The sequence below is a fragment of the Maniola jurtina genome, chromosome 22 (genome assembly GCF_905333055.1).
Source record: "Maniola jurtina chromosome 22, ilManJurt1.1, whole genome shotgun sequence".
NCBI classification, from domain to species: Eukaryota; Metazoa; Arthropoda; class Insecta; order Lepidoptera; family Nymphalidae; genus Maniola; species Maniola jurtina.
In genome coordinates this window covers 790,657-806,550 of record NC_060050.1, presented here as the reverse complement: position 1 = coordinate 806,550, position 15,894 = coordinate 790,657, and the positions used below count along the sequence as shown (strand labels likewise).

General features: G+C 37.5%; 1 protein-coding gene across 6 annotated transcripts in view; it reads left to right on the top strand.

Moving 5' to 3' along the window:
- Window positions 1-15,894, top strand: part of LOC123876942 (LIM domain only protein 7) — a 189,746-nt gene that overhangs the window by 117,408 nt on the left and 56,444 nt on the right. For 5 of the 6 annotated variants that reach the window (XM_045923382.1, XM_045923381.1, XM_045923379.1 and 2 more), the window contains one exon: window positions 11,596-11,796. In XM_045923382.1, coding sequence (XP_045779338.1) covers window positions 11,596-11,796 — 201 coding nt within the window. Of the gene's footprint in view, window positions 1-11,595; window positions 11,797-12,080; window positions 12,129-15,894 lie in introns of those variants that run through there. The other variant, XM_045923383.1, reaches the window with a different exon arrangement.

The window sequence follows — 15,894 nt, the reverse complement described above, 5'->3', positions numbered from 1 at the left end:
TAGGCTTTTGGTTCCTTGTATATCATCATGGACTTCCGCAAAATAACGCATGCTTCTATAATACATACTAGCCGATGCCCGCGACTTCGCCCGCGTGGATTTAGGATTTTCGAAATCCCGTGGGAACTCTTTGATTTTCCGGGATAAAAAGTAGCCTATGTGCTAATCCAGGATATTATCTATCTCCATTCCTAATTTCAGCCAAATCTGTCCAGTGGTTTTTGCGTGAAGGAGTAACAAACATACACACACACACACACACACACACACACATACAAACTTTCGCCTTTATAATATTAGTGTGATAAATAGAATAGAATATACTATTATTCAAGTAAACTTTTACAAGTGCTTTTGAATCGTCAAAATAATTTACCACTTTTTTTTACCACTGGTTCGAAATACCCTTCCTACCGAGAAGAACCAGCAAGAAACTCGGCGGTTGCTCTGTTCAAATATAGTTAGTATTCTGTGATGATATTGTCATGTCCTAATCTACTAATGATAAGTCCACGTGGATTTGGGTTTTTAAAACTCTCGTGGAAACTATGCCATCTCGACCTATCGCGTACTATATTATCTCTAAACCAAATAGACAATGCTCGCGACTTTATCCACTTAGATTTAAGCTTTTTAAGAATTCCGTGGGGAAATTTTATTTCTTGGGACAAAAAATACCTTCACCGAGATGCAAGCTTTTTATCATACCTACTACTTTTCGTTAAAATTGTTTTCGTCAAACGATTTTAACAGACAAAAATTGGTTTTCGGCATTCGGTTAAAAATTATGAAATACGTTTTTCACGATTATCGGAAACTAGCTGTTGCCCACGACTTTGTCTGTGTGAATTTAGGTTTTTTAAAATACCGTGGGAACTCTTAGGTTTTCTGGGTTAAAAAGTGGCCTATGTCACTCTCTAAGTTTTTAACTTTACCCATGCATAAAATCACGTCCGCTGTTGCTCCGTTGCGACGTGATCGAAGGGAAAACTAACAAACAAACACACTTTCGCTGTAATATAGGTAGTGATTCCAGGGCACGTCAGCTAGTCCTGGTTTGTTCTTCAATCACGCCGCAACGGAAGAATGGATTGACGTGATATTTTGCGAGGATATAGGTAAAAGCCTGGAGAGTAATATAGGCTACTTTTGATCCCGGGAAATCCAAGAGTTCTTACGGGATTTTTATAATCCTAAATTCACGTGGATGAAGTCGTGGGCATCAGTTAGTTAATTATAGTAAAAATACCTAAATGTTGAAGTGTCAATATCAAGGATCTAGATTCTGCTAAATCTAATCTAAGCGTAGGCTCTATCATACCGTTTGTTCAGACAAGCAAACAATTTAATCATCCTACTTAATGATAACTGAGATAACAGATAAGACAGGAGTTATATTAGAAGAACAAGTTAGATAGATAGATAGAACACTTTACTGCACACAAAAACACATGCAAAGGATCACAACACAAAGAAGAAAACAGAAAAAACAATTGTGTGCAAAGGCGGACTTATTGCTTGGAGCAATCTCTACCAGGCAACCTTTGTTTAATGCTTAGGTATTGGTTGAGCAATTAAAGACTTGCTTTAGCCGTGACACCTTTGAGGTTTCTCTATAATGTTTATTTTTATATTTAATTATTATTAATTTCAATTTGAATTCAGTAGCCTAATTGAAAAGAAATGAAAACTATTGACATTTAAAAGTAGTATAGTTACCACGAATGAGTTATGAGTTAGGAAGACTTTTTTTAAGTTTCAAATGCCTCCAGCTGAAACCACATACGATTTATATATTAAGGTTTTGTCGAAATGTAGTATTTAGGACTCAGATGACTCAATCCCATGTAGAAGGCATTGCAATATCGGCCTAACGGTCCAGTCCCACCCACAAGCAATGACCCAGTGTCGCCAGACATTGACATGGCGTTACGTAATTCGTTCACTCTGGCTTTGCCCAGTCTAAGGTCAGACCTACTTGACCTGAGTGACCCATGCTTTTATACATAACAACAAATAGTAAAATTTTAACAAGTATAAATTAAAAAAATTTAACACCCCCGACAAGTGAAGGTTACTTTAACTAGAACAGAGCTGATAACTTTCAAACGGCTGAACCGATTTTCTTGGATTATAGCTAAGAACACTCTCGATCAAACCATCTTTTAAACAAAAAAAAAACTAAATTAAAATCGGTTCATTAGTTTAGGAACTACGATGCTGACGTGTGTATCTGTGTATCTACACAGACAGATACACAGATACACACGTCAAACTTATAATACCCCTCTTTTTGGGTCGGGGGTTAAAAAAGTATTATTTCTTGTACTATGATACGGAATCTTTAGTGTGCGAGTCGGACTCGCACTGACCGATTTTTTGAAACATTTTGCTTTATCATAAAGATGATCGCCATTATCTTGGAATGTACAGTCAGGAACACAGCTAGGTTTCACCCCGTCCATAGTCGCTTGTATTTTGGGGTGCAAATCCAGCTTTGTTGCTGACTGTACTCTTATGTTTAATAGTATGTAATTCGCATTCCTCTCACGTACGCTGTTACATGCAGTGCGTTGCGCCTTGCGCTAAATGCGTAATTATTTACGCAGTTAAGCGGAAGGCGCTTATCAATTTTCTTAACTATATTACGTTATTTCGTACAAAATTATGTATAACTAGCTGTGCCCGCGACTTCGTTCGCGTGGAATAGTGACTTTTCAGGCGGCATATACTCTGTCCGTTAAAAATGTTCGCCGTGATTCTTTAAATTGACATAACTTTTTTATTTATGAACCGATTGACATGAAATGAACACTAAATGTTAAGTGAAGCTTTCTACAATATATTAGTGAAAACCGTATCTAAATCGAATAAGCCGTTTCTGATATTAGTGTGCACAAACACACAGACAAACAGACAAACAGACAAAAAAAGTTAATTAAAATTTCGGGTTCGGCATCGATATAATAACAACCCCTGCTCCTTTTTTTTATATATTTCCATTGTACAGACACCCCTTTTCTACAATTTTATTATATGTATAGATTTGTAATGCAACCAGCCTCCCCTTATACCGAACTTGTGTTTAAAACAAACTAGATTTCTCGCCCGGCTTTACTTACTTAAACTAATTGATACTTGACAATCTCAAGCAGGCACTTTAAGGATTTTGTGAAATTCCAGCGAGATTTTTAAAAACCTAAAAAATAAAACTTCCTCGTGAATTCGATTGACAGAGAAAACTGCTTTGTAGTCCAGAAAGAGATCTAAAATTACAAGCTACTGTGAAAATGGATTAACTCTTTGTTTTAGATTTAGAATTGAAGGTAACAATGCGCCGATTTAATCGACCGGTCCAGTAGTAGTTTAAGCTGTGGTGATAGATCAGTCAGTCAGTCAGTTTTTCCTTTTATATATATTTACGAATTATACTTTGTACTAATTTTGCATGCCTGATTATGTTGGTTGAAACATTTCTACTGGACAATAATATGTACTTAATAACATCTCATTGTAAAAAATGATTCTGCAAATAAAGAATCTTGAATCATGAATTTAGATTGTAGGAAATTCTCAACGCAGCAACGCTCTACTGCCATACCAAAGCAATTTTGGTATGTAGATTGTGGAGTAGCTTATGTTAAACTATTCATCCTTTTGTTATGCATCGCCTTATCTATTAGGTCACAGTAGCACCAACACAAGGCAATTGAGCGAATTCTCAAAAAAGTCACGTATCCAGAGAAAGCGTCCGTATCGTAATGATGAGCGGTGTACGGTAACATTTCCAGTGTACCGTTAACCGTCTCCCTGACAGGTCCTTTGTTACTGAAGTACCCTTCAAATACCATATACAAGATCAGTGGTTTTAGTTGAGGTGATAGTGGCGGTTTTGAAGCTGTATAATATAACATTATCAGGTTAGTATCCAATTCTTTTTAACCCCCTACCCAAAAAGAGGGGTGTTATAAGTTTGACGTGTGTATCTGTCTGTGGCATCGTCTTGTCGGGGGTGTTATAAATTTTTAATTTACACTTGTTATATTCTGCCTTTGATAGACGTCCACTGCTGGACATGGATAGTGTTGTCTGATTTGAAGTTTGGTTTTATATTCTACTAGCGAACCGCCCGGCCTTCGCACGGGTAGCTTATTACAATTTTCATAAGGATCTCTAATTTTAACCTATAACATAGCTATATTTCATTTTCAAAAAATATCAGGAATAATGTAGATTTTTACTGGTTAAAGAATTTTCAAAATCGGTTCAATAGTTCCAGAGATTACTTCCTAACACAAACAAACTTACAACTTTACCTCTTTATAATATAAGAGTCTCTATAAGTGTATATTAAGATTGTTTCTTTTGTAATATTAATTATCGCAAAGTGATAATCAACTTCCATGTTCGACCTCTGCATTTGACGAACATTTGCAATGAATTATGATATCGTCCTGAAAGTCACAAGTTTTATAAAACAGTCACACATATCTATAGCTGTCACAAACAGCAAGTTTCAAGACTAATTAATCAGCATCTCATCTGCCTTTCTAATTGCTTCTCTGAACACAAGTCTCACGATTTCGCCGTGCGCTATAATGACATTACGTCAGGAATGACATAGATCAGGTGTCAGCAACTTTGGGCACTGTCATTAAATGAGTGTAATGTTAAAAGTACATAATAGGTTGATATTTGAACTGGTAATAGTTATTAATGTCAATGTGTGTGTCAACATAATAATTATGTATTGTGTACCCGTGATGTCAAGAATGCCATTATACATCAGTAAGCCCTAATTCGCACGAGCATTAAAAAAGCGTTGCGTTAAAACGCGGCGTTGTGCTGACAATACAAAGTGCGCGATAAAAAAGCGTTGACGTGTGATTTGTTCTATTTGAACGCTTTTTTAACGAACTGTTACGAAGGACTACCCGAAAGGGTTTTTAAAAAAAAGATTTATTTTACACAGAATGAGACTAACTTTATTATACTTGGGAATACATTAAAATTTTAAAAGACGTTCAACCTGTTTGAGTTGTTAGACCGGACTGACTGAAACCACCCGATCCGACACCTCGTCAAGATCGAGCCGCTGCTAGGTCAGCTCTCCAGTCTACAGTTAAGGGGTGTAACAGAACGTTAAAAAAGCTCTTGAGCGAATTAACCCTTACTCGATTCCGTAAAACCTGCACCAATCATTATTACAATCGCAATTGTTATTATTGGCTAAAATGTTTTTCTTGTTACAACAATGAATTTTAGCCAATAGTGAGCGAGCGCCAACCAATCAGAGGTCATTCTACCGCAATCGAGCTGGCGTTGGCCACTCTGGGCACTATCTTTAAGTGGTTGTTTTGTTATGAAAGTACCTTGTTTAGGTAATTGAATAAAAACCGGTCAAGTGCGAATCGGACTCGTACACGAAGGGTTTCGTACCATCGTACAAGATTATGTACTTTTTTTAATTTACATCGGCGGCGGTCATTTTGAAACTTTTATTAGTTGTTACTATAGTGACTAGTTGTTACTATACAGCCCGCTATAGTTGTTACAGCCCGCTGACAGACAGATAGATGACAAACGGATGGACAGCGGAGGCTTAGTCATAGGCTCCCGTTGACATCCTTCGGGTACGGAACCATTAAAAGACGATATTATATACATCTACTCGAAGCTTGAATTTGAACCTGCAACCATTCTAAACAAGTTAAGTCAGGTATTACGTTATGTAACACATCCTCTCCACACGAACACACAAAAAACACTTCCGAGCATTTCCGCACATCCGGAAATGTCCGCGTCAGTCAGTCATACAGAATGCGTTGAACCTGTCGCTTCAATTCACATATTTGATATTCAGCGAGCGGAAAATAAAAATGACATGTTACACGATAAAAGTACCTTTTTACCGACCACTACATGGTTCAGTAATGACGCCGGGGCACGCGAGCAAAAATGGGAAAATGAAAGTTCGCCGAGTAAATATGGGTTCAGTCCATGGAATGTTTTGCTCATTTTGACGTCGTTATCAATAAGTATATCCTAATGAGCCATGAGCCGTGTCTGTCTGTCTGACAGACAGTCAGGCAGAAGACAGACAGACAGACAACAAAGTGACCCTATAAGGGTTCCGTTTTTCCTTTTGAGGTACGAAACCCTAAAAAAACCTTAATCCACGCGAGCAAAGCCGCGGACATTATCTGGTACTCAATAAAAAGCAATGATGAGGTCTAAGATTGGAGCCCGATTGCCTACAAATTAAACTTTTGTCTTTAAAATCGTACATTTAACTGCACAAATCGTTGTTAAGCTGACCACCATCATTCGTAACTGTGCTTCGATAGTCACACGTTAAGTTAAGCGTTAAATATTTATTAATAATACTTACCGCATTAATTAACAGCGGTTTTACTTTCCCCTGCTGGAAAAGCGCGAAAGTCAGTCGCTTCCATTCAAGTTGAGATTTCGCGCGCGTAACCCGCTGTCTAGCGTACAGTGATACTGCAGTTGTTTAGTCTGTGAAGAGGTTTTATTCGTTTCGTTTATTTTGTGAAACCAGATATTAAAAAAAAGATTTTGTTTATTGTTTAGTTTTCACTGTTTCTTATTTCGTTTCGTTTCTATAGATGTTAAGTCTTGCTGTTGTTTTAAATCTAATTTTTCAATCATTAGATAATAATCTAACGGCGGTGGTCTGTTAGTTGTTTCGTTTTGTTTCTATAAATTTTTAGTTTTGCTGTTTTTAGGGCTAATTTTTGAATCAAACAGAGGAATAAATTTGACAGATTTTCCTGTTAAAAAATTGTACAAAAACGTTATAAGTTGTTGCTTAGTTTGTGAAGGGTTTGTTTGTTCATTTCGCGGTTAATAACCTGAACCACTTTTTGACAGTTTAACTTTCTTTTATGTATTATAACGTTTTGGGGTAATTTATGTATTTTTAAATTAAATGAATAGCTAAAAGTACCTACTTACATACAATTTTTCTTAGTAGGTACCTAATTTTTTTAGTTTGGAAAACGTATAATAACTTTTGAAAGTTTAAAATGTTTCAAACCACTGCTTTTATTATTTTCATTCTATACAAATAAAAATCAACTACCTAATAAACACCAGAATTTCGATAAAAACCTCAACAGCCAATAAGGAAGGGATATTAAGACCAAAAAAATTCAAATTTCGAATTCCAGTTACGAAACTAGGTTACTACGGGTGCTCGAACTAAGGTTTGATTTGATCGAGTTCGAAAATAGAGCGAGTGACAAGAGTGTATCGTGAACTAAGTCTGTGGTTCTAAATTTACACGTTCGGAAATTTAGAACGCCAACGGATTGCAGTTAAATTTAACTCCTACAGCTGCCAGTGTGAACTTTGTCTCTTTTTTTCTGCGTAAGGAGGTGTGTACAGCAAAAAAAGAATGTAAGTTGTATATCATAGACCAAAATATACTTACTCTCTACGCAATTGTTTGTTATTTTAAAATCTTCTGAAGAGAAGAGAAAGAACAAGATAATGTTGAAAACTAAAACTCGACTGCGATCGTCGTAATAAACGCTGAAATATTATAGTAAAATTATTTTTCTGTCGCTTGGTATATTTTAATGGTTAGTAGTTAGTACATTTATATTTACGAACTCAGAATTTTCTCCTCTTTCCCACCCCACTCGATACAATAGCCAAAAAACAATTTTGGAGACCCCCATTTTTATTCATGTAACATCCGTTAGGTCAATTTTTTTCGTATAAAATGTAGCCTGTCACCCGGACCTTTACGACGAATCGATTGACACCTCATTCATCAAAATCGGCCCAGTAGTTTAGGCGCTACGGTGGAACACTCAGAATCTGGATACAAACATACACACACACGTATATACATACATAAACTGCTAAAATCATAACCCTTTCTTTTGGCTTTGCCGCAGTCGGGTAAAAATAAGCATGGAATGGTTTACTTACTGATATCTTAGAGAGAGCGGCTTTGATAGCCTGCCTTACCTGGTGGAAACTCTAGCGCTCTTCATTTTCATAACATAGTTTCATTGGACTCTTTTTCACAAGAATTAAGATGAACAAAGGATCAAAAGCAAAAGTAACGCCTGCTTCTATACAATACAAGAATTAAGATGAGCTAATTCTTCCAAATTCAAACTCTGTTTTAGGAATACACTGTTGGACTAGTTTGAATGTTACACGATTGGCCTAGGCATGCACAGGTATGCTCGAAGATGGCCTAGGTCAATCGCTTTGGGCAACAACAACTGATAGATACATAGTAGTGGTGCCTTGCATACTAACCCTGTCGAATTGGTGGAAAGAATGTCTAAAAAATCATAACCCTTGCTTTGCCGCAGTCGGGTAAAAACTGTTATTTTAAGATAAATATTTAAAAAATTACATATATTAAGCTACATAGTGCCTGCGACTTCGTCCATGTGGATTTGGGTTTTTAAAAACCCTTTTTATCTCCGCGCTTTTCCGGGATGCAAGCTATCGTCAAAACCTTAAACGGGTAGACCGCGAATAGGTAATAAACAGACAGACGCACATACTCTCATTCTTATTATTTATAATATTGATATCCAAGTGAAGTAACTAGAAAAGATCTGATAACTTTCAAACGGCTGAAACGATTTCTTGAATTATAGCTAAGAACACTCTCGATCAAGCCACCTTTCAAAACTAAATTAAAATCGGTTCATTAGGTTAGGAGCTACATGTCACAGACAGATACACGTCAAACTTATAACACCCCTCTTTTTGGGTCGGGGGTTAAAAAAAATTGTATACTTTTTACGAACGCAATTTAATATCTTAATTTGAAATGAATACGGAAGGATGTACAAACTGCATTTGAAACATACTATCACGAAGAATGTCGGCCATACTGAATGGATGAGTTATTATAACATTGTGCAACAATATTACGTGTACGGCAGATGAGTGACGCGATCTTTGTGATATTAAACGTTATGGCGACCACACACGCTCCGATCTGCCGGCTTTTCACCCGACAGCTCAACCTATACTTATGAATTAATATCAAAAGAAATGACATGAATAAAAGGTGGTAAAGTATTTTTTTTGTATTTGATCTGAATGTATGGGAAGGAGCTAAAAGGTGTAAATCTATTTACACATATAAAAAAAAACTTGTCCTGACTGCAGTGATAGTGTTACACAATCAGAGATGATTGCGATATTCACATTGTGTTCTGACAAATTATATTAAGTAGACATAACTTATGATCCACCCCGGCTTCGATCTCTAATCTCTGAAAATAAGATATAGCCTATGTTACTCAGGAATAATGTAGCTTTCTACTGGTGAAAGAATTTTTTAAATCGGTTCAGTAGTTTTAGAGATTACTTCCTACAAACAAACGTACGAACTTTACCTCTTTATAATATTAGCATAAAAGATGTAACGGATGGACTCACGTGATTAGTCCGACTAGTAAGAACTTAGGAGTAGAGGACGATTAGTCTAATCTAATGTCTATCATGTTTACGATAAAATAAGCGATGGGATCGTGTGTAGTAGCTCTTATACATAAACTTGAAGTGTAATTAGTAATTACATGTGCTGCGCATTTTTAATATGATATCATGGACGTGTGCTTTGTAATGGGTGTTTATCGTTATTCTTGTTATTAGACAGTTCTTTAGAATTACTTTTATGTAACCAGTTGAATAGAGCATTGATAGCCTAGTGGTTAAGACGTCGGCCTCATATTCGGAGGGTCGGAAGTTCGATCCCGGGCACGCACGTTGATTTTCGACGTTTTAAGCAATTAAGTATCGCTTACTGTAACGGTGAAGGAAAACATCGTGAGGAAATTTGCATACTCGAGAATTCTCCGTAGCATTTTCAAAAGCTATCTGCCAATCTGCTCTTGGCCAGCTTGGTGGACTCTAAACCCTTCTTAGATGCATTTGACAATTCAAAAGCACTTGTAAAAGTTTAACTGAATACAAGTGTAAATTAAAAATTTATAACAACCTCTACAAATGAAGGTTACAGTAACTAGAAAAGAGCTGATAACTTTCAAACGGCTGAACCGATTTTCTTGAATTATAGCTAAGAACACTCTCGATCAAGCCACGTTTCAAACAAAAAAAAACTAAATCAAAATCGGTTCATTAGTTTAGAAGCTACGATGCCACAGACAGATACACAGATACACACGTGAAACTTATGACACCCCTTTTTTTGGGTCGGGGGTTAAAAATATTTCTATTCCCATCTCCGGTTCATTACATGCATGGGTTTTCTCAGGATGACATAGACAAAGTTGCGGTTATCATCTAGTCACACTATTTTATATTATAAAGAAGAAAGTTTGTATGTGTGTGTGTGTGTGTGTGTGTGTGTGTTTGTTACTCCTTCACGCAAAAACTACTGGACGGATTGGGCTGAAATTTAGAATGGAGATAGATTATATCCTGTATTAGCACATAGGCTACTTTTTATCCCGGAAAATCAAAGAGTTCCCACGGGAATTTTAAAAAACCTACATCCACGCGAACGAAGTCGCGGGTATCAGCTAGTTTTACATAAAATTCAATTATTGTGGCATTCCATTGATTTGGATTACGCCATCTTCTCATTGAAAACCTGAATCAATCAGCTAGTGTACCTAATTCATTACGCACGTAATTTTACACTTCGGTAATGCGGTAATGCGTCTGCAGCATGAAACGTTCACTTTTGTTTTTTCCTGTAATTTTATTATGACTTTTTATTTGAGGAAACTGTTAGTTTCTTCTTTTTAACTTTTTTTAGAACTAGTCGTGCGGTTAATTTACTGCCAAAATCTTTGAATATGTAAAAGGAAAAGCTGACTGACTGACTGATCTATCAACGCACAGCTCAAACTACTGGACGGATCGGGCTGAAAGGCATGCAGCTATTATAACGTAGATATCCGCTAAGAAAGGATCTATCTCGCAAAAAAAATTTTACGAGACATTTCACCGCGTTTAATAGCCTCATCGGGTGACAGAAGGGCTGGCTCATTTTTTGCGCAACGGATCAGCCTGGCTGTCCAACGCGGAAATGCAGCCAGTATTCTTGGCACCATTCCACGCGGGCATGATTTGTATAGTAATTAGATAAGGCTAGCTTTAAGTTTTGTTGTAATATTTTCAATAAAAATTGTGATTTTTGGTCACAAATTAATCAAAAGCAAAAAAAAAAGAAAGGATTTTTTTTAATTAAATTCCTAAAGAGTTAAAATAGCGCTTTGAAATTTGTGTAGTCAACGCTGACGAAGTCGCGAGCATAAGCTAGTTAATAATATAATCAATCAATTAGTAGTTTGTCGGTAGGCTAATTCGTAGTTAATTAACGAAAAGTCCATACAATTTTGGCTGCAACAACGTTGTTAAGTTACCTATCGACTGATTACAGATAGGATTGATTAAGATAAAGAAGGGTTTAATTAGGTCATGGTCCATATATTGATATGATATAATATATGCACCGACCTAAACCCTTCTCATTCTGAGAGGCTGTGCTTAGTAGTGGTCCGGTGGGCGGTGCGGCGATGGATTATGATGGTACTTATACTACTCTTTTCTTGTCCTCAGACGTCAGACAGCGCGGACTTCCTCACAACCCGGCCGCACACAGCCGCCGTGTTACCGGGAAAGCCGGCGGCCAACCCGCTGCAGTTCGTCAAGGTCGGGCCGGCGGACCTGGGCCACAAGGCGCGCGAGCAGCTGCGACGAGCCGAGCTCGCCAAGAAGACAGAGCCTGCGCGGATCGAGCGGCAGGAGGACTGGCAGTCGGTGAGTTACTTGTGACTACGACATACGGAGTATCTGGTTGTGACGTCGCAGCCGCGGTGACCCACTACAGTTCGTCAAGGTGGGGCCAGCGGACCTTATAGTATAGCTCGGTCACGCTAAGTTTGCACCTCGCTGGAATGCGGCGCCTCTCCCACTTCCCCGCTCACCTCCCCGCGGTCGTCTTGTCACGTCAGCACGGTTCGCATACCGTAGCTAAGCGTCAGTGTGACGTAATCGATGCGAGGTGCAAACATAGCTTGACCGAGTGTAGGCTACAAGAAGCCAAGAAGACAGAACCTGCGCGGATCGAGAGGCAGGACGACTGGCAGTCGGTGAGTTACTTGTGACCACAAGTTCGGAGTATCCTTTTTTTTTATAGACTAGCGCTTGGCTGCAATTAGACCTGCTAGTAAATGATGATGGAGCCTAAGATGGAGCACACTTGCCTAGAAGTTGCCTATTCACTAAAGGTATTGCTAATGGAGTGAAAAAGGAAATGGCAGTTGTACAAGATACATTTTAGACTCGCGATCTATGTAGAAACAGCACAGCTGGAAGGCTCGACTGGTGACTGCGGGGACACCGGAACCCCCTAGAAATTGCCTATAGTAATCTAGTTGTGACGTGACAGCCGCGGTGTTCTAGAGCAAGCCAGCGAGCAGTCGTTCTTGCTAAGATAGAAATTGCACGGATCGAGAGGTAGGAGGCCTGGAGGAGGAGGTTTGTTGTGACGTCATAGCCGCACCCGCTTCTGGTCAAGCCGGCGCACAGTGGGGCAGATCCAGGAATTAGGCGGCCAATATTATTTTCTCCCATATATGTGTTGTAAATAGGTTAAATTATATTTTTTAGTATTTTGGGAACTTATTTTTTAAAACTAACTGATGCCCGCGGCCCCGCTTGCGTATATTTTGGTTTTAAATCCTGTTTGTCGAAATTCTGATTTAAATCATGTGGAAACCATGGATTTTCTGAGATAAAAAGTAACCTATGTGCTAACCCAGGGCATAATCTATATTCATTCGAAATTTCAGCCAAATCGGTTCAGTAGTTTTACCGCGAAGGAGAAACAAACGTTTTTTGACGCGAAAAACAAATAATTCCATAAAGTGCCAAAACAGATTTTATTTCTATATAAAACATAGTAAAAAACTAAAAACACTAAAACTATAATAGTAAATTAAAATCGTGATTATGATAAATTAAGAAAATATAAAAACAAAAACTAATAAAATAAAGATGCAATGGTAAATAAAAAAATACAAAAATAAACATAGTGTGATTCAGATCAATCCCAAGTGTCTTCACCAGAGCTAGAGCTCAATTCATCCTTGTCAAGTTGGTCCGGTTCAGATTCCTTATGAGGACATTCTGCTGTGTTGAGTTCAGCGGAAATAAGCATTTCCAACGCTTCTTTGCTATGAGGCACATTTTTTCTTTTAGGTTTTGGCTTTATGCTCGATATTAATGGATCCGAACTTAGCAACAACCTATTAAGGCCGTCATAATTGCATTGCTCCCTTGAGCATTTCCTTGCGAAATTTTACCGCTACTGGCGAAAATGTTTGTTTCGTGCCTCTGCTGCTTCTTCGGATAGTAATCCAATAGGCAGAAGTGCATGATCCATTACAGTTGCACCATGTATTAAGATTTTATGCATTGTTGGAGACATAGGGTGCCAGGGATACAACTCAATATAAAGTTTTGTGGTCTGTTTCTATAGTGCTACGAATTTTGAGTGTTTTTCTGCGTTTATTTCTCCACTTGAATCTTCAAACGACTTTGATGGTCTACCAGAAGAAGGCTTTTTAGGTCTCGGTATTTCGTATGTTCCTTTTAACCATTCATCATTCTTTTGAATAAAAGTATGGGCCTTTTTATGTGACTCGATCCATTTTTTCTTAAATTGTGACTTTAGACGTGAGAAATTATGTATAATTTCCTTCTTTTGTTCATCACAATATTCATCTTGTGATAGAATATATCTCTCAAGATAAATCAATTTTGCATCAAAATCGGGCAAGTCTTGTTATTGCATTTTAGTAAAAAGAAATCCACGTGTTACGGTGCGAGTCCCTAAAGTGCCTTCCTAATCTGGAAGCAAATAAAAACCGGTTTAAACCGAAAAAAAGAAATTTGTGAAATACGGTGATTTTCCGCTATGTACTTCATAGCCTTCAAAATATGAATACCGCGGGAGACCGCAGCCACGGTAATGGTATGTACAGTATTCCAACTTCATAGAAACGGACGAAACGCAAGCTATACCTACGCACCTCGATGTCGGCAGGCGCTCGACATGCAGACAGTCGCGACTGTGCCGCAGTGACGAACGGGCGGTGTTTTGTTTTTCTAACAATAACCGCGCGATTTTTTTATTGTATGTGAAACCCGATCAAAGAAGCCACAATTTCAGCTCAGAATGTCGGTATTTAAGGTACCGGGACTACAATAAGATTAATTCGCAAACTTTTTTGATTGTACCCAGCGATGATATTGTGGAATACATACAAAAAATGGAGAAAATGTTCCGAACTTCATTTAAAACTAAATATATAAATTGTAAAGTAGCTGCAGGTGTCTATAACCAAGTAAAAGATATTTATTCCTTTTTCTCTATCTTGCCCATGTTCCCCAAAACAATTTTTGATTAAAAGCTATAGGGATGCGGATTTTTTAAACTTTAAAATTTAATAATTCGTAACATTCGTTTAATTTCCTACGTCTCAGTCGAGGCGCAAATATTTTTCGGTCTCAAATTATAAGACCGATTTGTTATTCAATCACAAACATGGTTTTTTAATTAAATCTACCAATCAAAAAACAACACGCATTTTTATTGAACATTTCCTATGCAATTCACAAAGTATTTTATTTGTTTATATAAAAAAAGTATATTTACAATCACAAAACTAGATGGAAACACAAAGTAGGCAAATGTAATTAAACTGCTGGACGCGGGCAGCCCTACCGCATGTTTACGTACCGCGCATCTGTAGGTATTTATTTCAAAGAAACGGCCGAGTTAGAATACTGTATAGATAATATTACCGTGCCGCAGCTAATCTCGATGTATTCAATTAGGGATAATAGTCAGTTCTTATTTACAATGAATAAAACCGATGGGCCTCGATGGGAAGTTAAAGTAAAACCTTTTTGAGTATCTAAAAGATGATTTTTCGACCGCAACAGAAGCATTATTTTGCAAGTGCCATAAAATATTTATTTTATCGTTATTCAAACTTTTTTATAAATGTAATATATGGGCGCTTACCTGTTATAATCGAATCCGTTAAGATTTTTTTCAAAAATAACTCACTAACATATAAAAATCACATTTTAAAAAGTCGTTTTAATTGAATCAGTTAACGCAATATGAACACTTAGAGTGACGCTCAGGTTTAGACTGACACAAAATGGTGAACACCCCTAATTAGAGGAATGGAGAGGTGGCATTATGTTCGGTGTCTACTTAATTACCTCACATAGTAAATTTTGTTTGTCAATGGCCATTTTTGAGAAATCGATTTATGGCCAGCTAATTCCCGAAACTGCCCCACCGTGCGGCGGCGAACCCGCTACTGTAGAGAGTAAAAAATCTGGGCTCACTCCGCTCGCCCCTTTTGATCGATACTGGTTCTCAGACAGATCACGCTTGATAAATCGTATAAAATGGTTCTTTACAGACTAGATTATGTAGCAGACGACACGAGGTTTCATACATTCATTTTAAACATTCAGCACATAACTTATAAGGTCCCTGATCTGTGCCAGTGAATAATGCAACACAAATCAGATCGTAAAAAGTAGCGGGCGTGGGCTTTAACAAAAACACAAGATTAACGCACTCGTTCTGCAATGTACGTTATTACTGTATAACAATGTTAAGACCGGATAGAGGCGCTTAATTTAATTATACCTGAGCACAATTTCAGCTTTGTAGTCGTTTTCACTTTTTACTTCAAGAGATTAAAGCTGCACGCTCACTGGTTGAGCAATGAAATAAATGACTTTAATTAATTATTGTAAATTGAATTCAGCAGGCGAATATTTTTTATCTTTTCAATCTGATTGAATATTTTCGAATTGCTTGTGTGT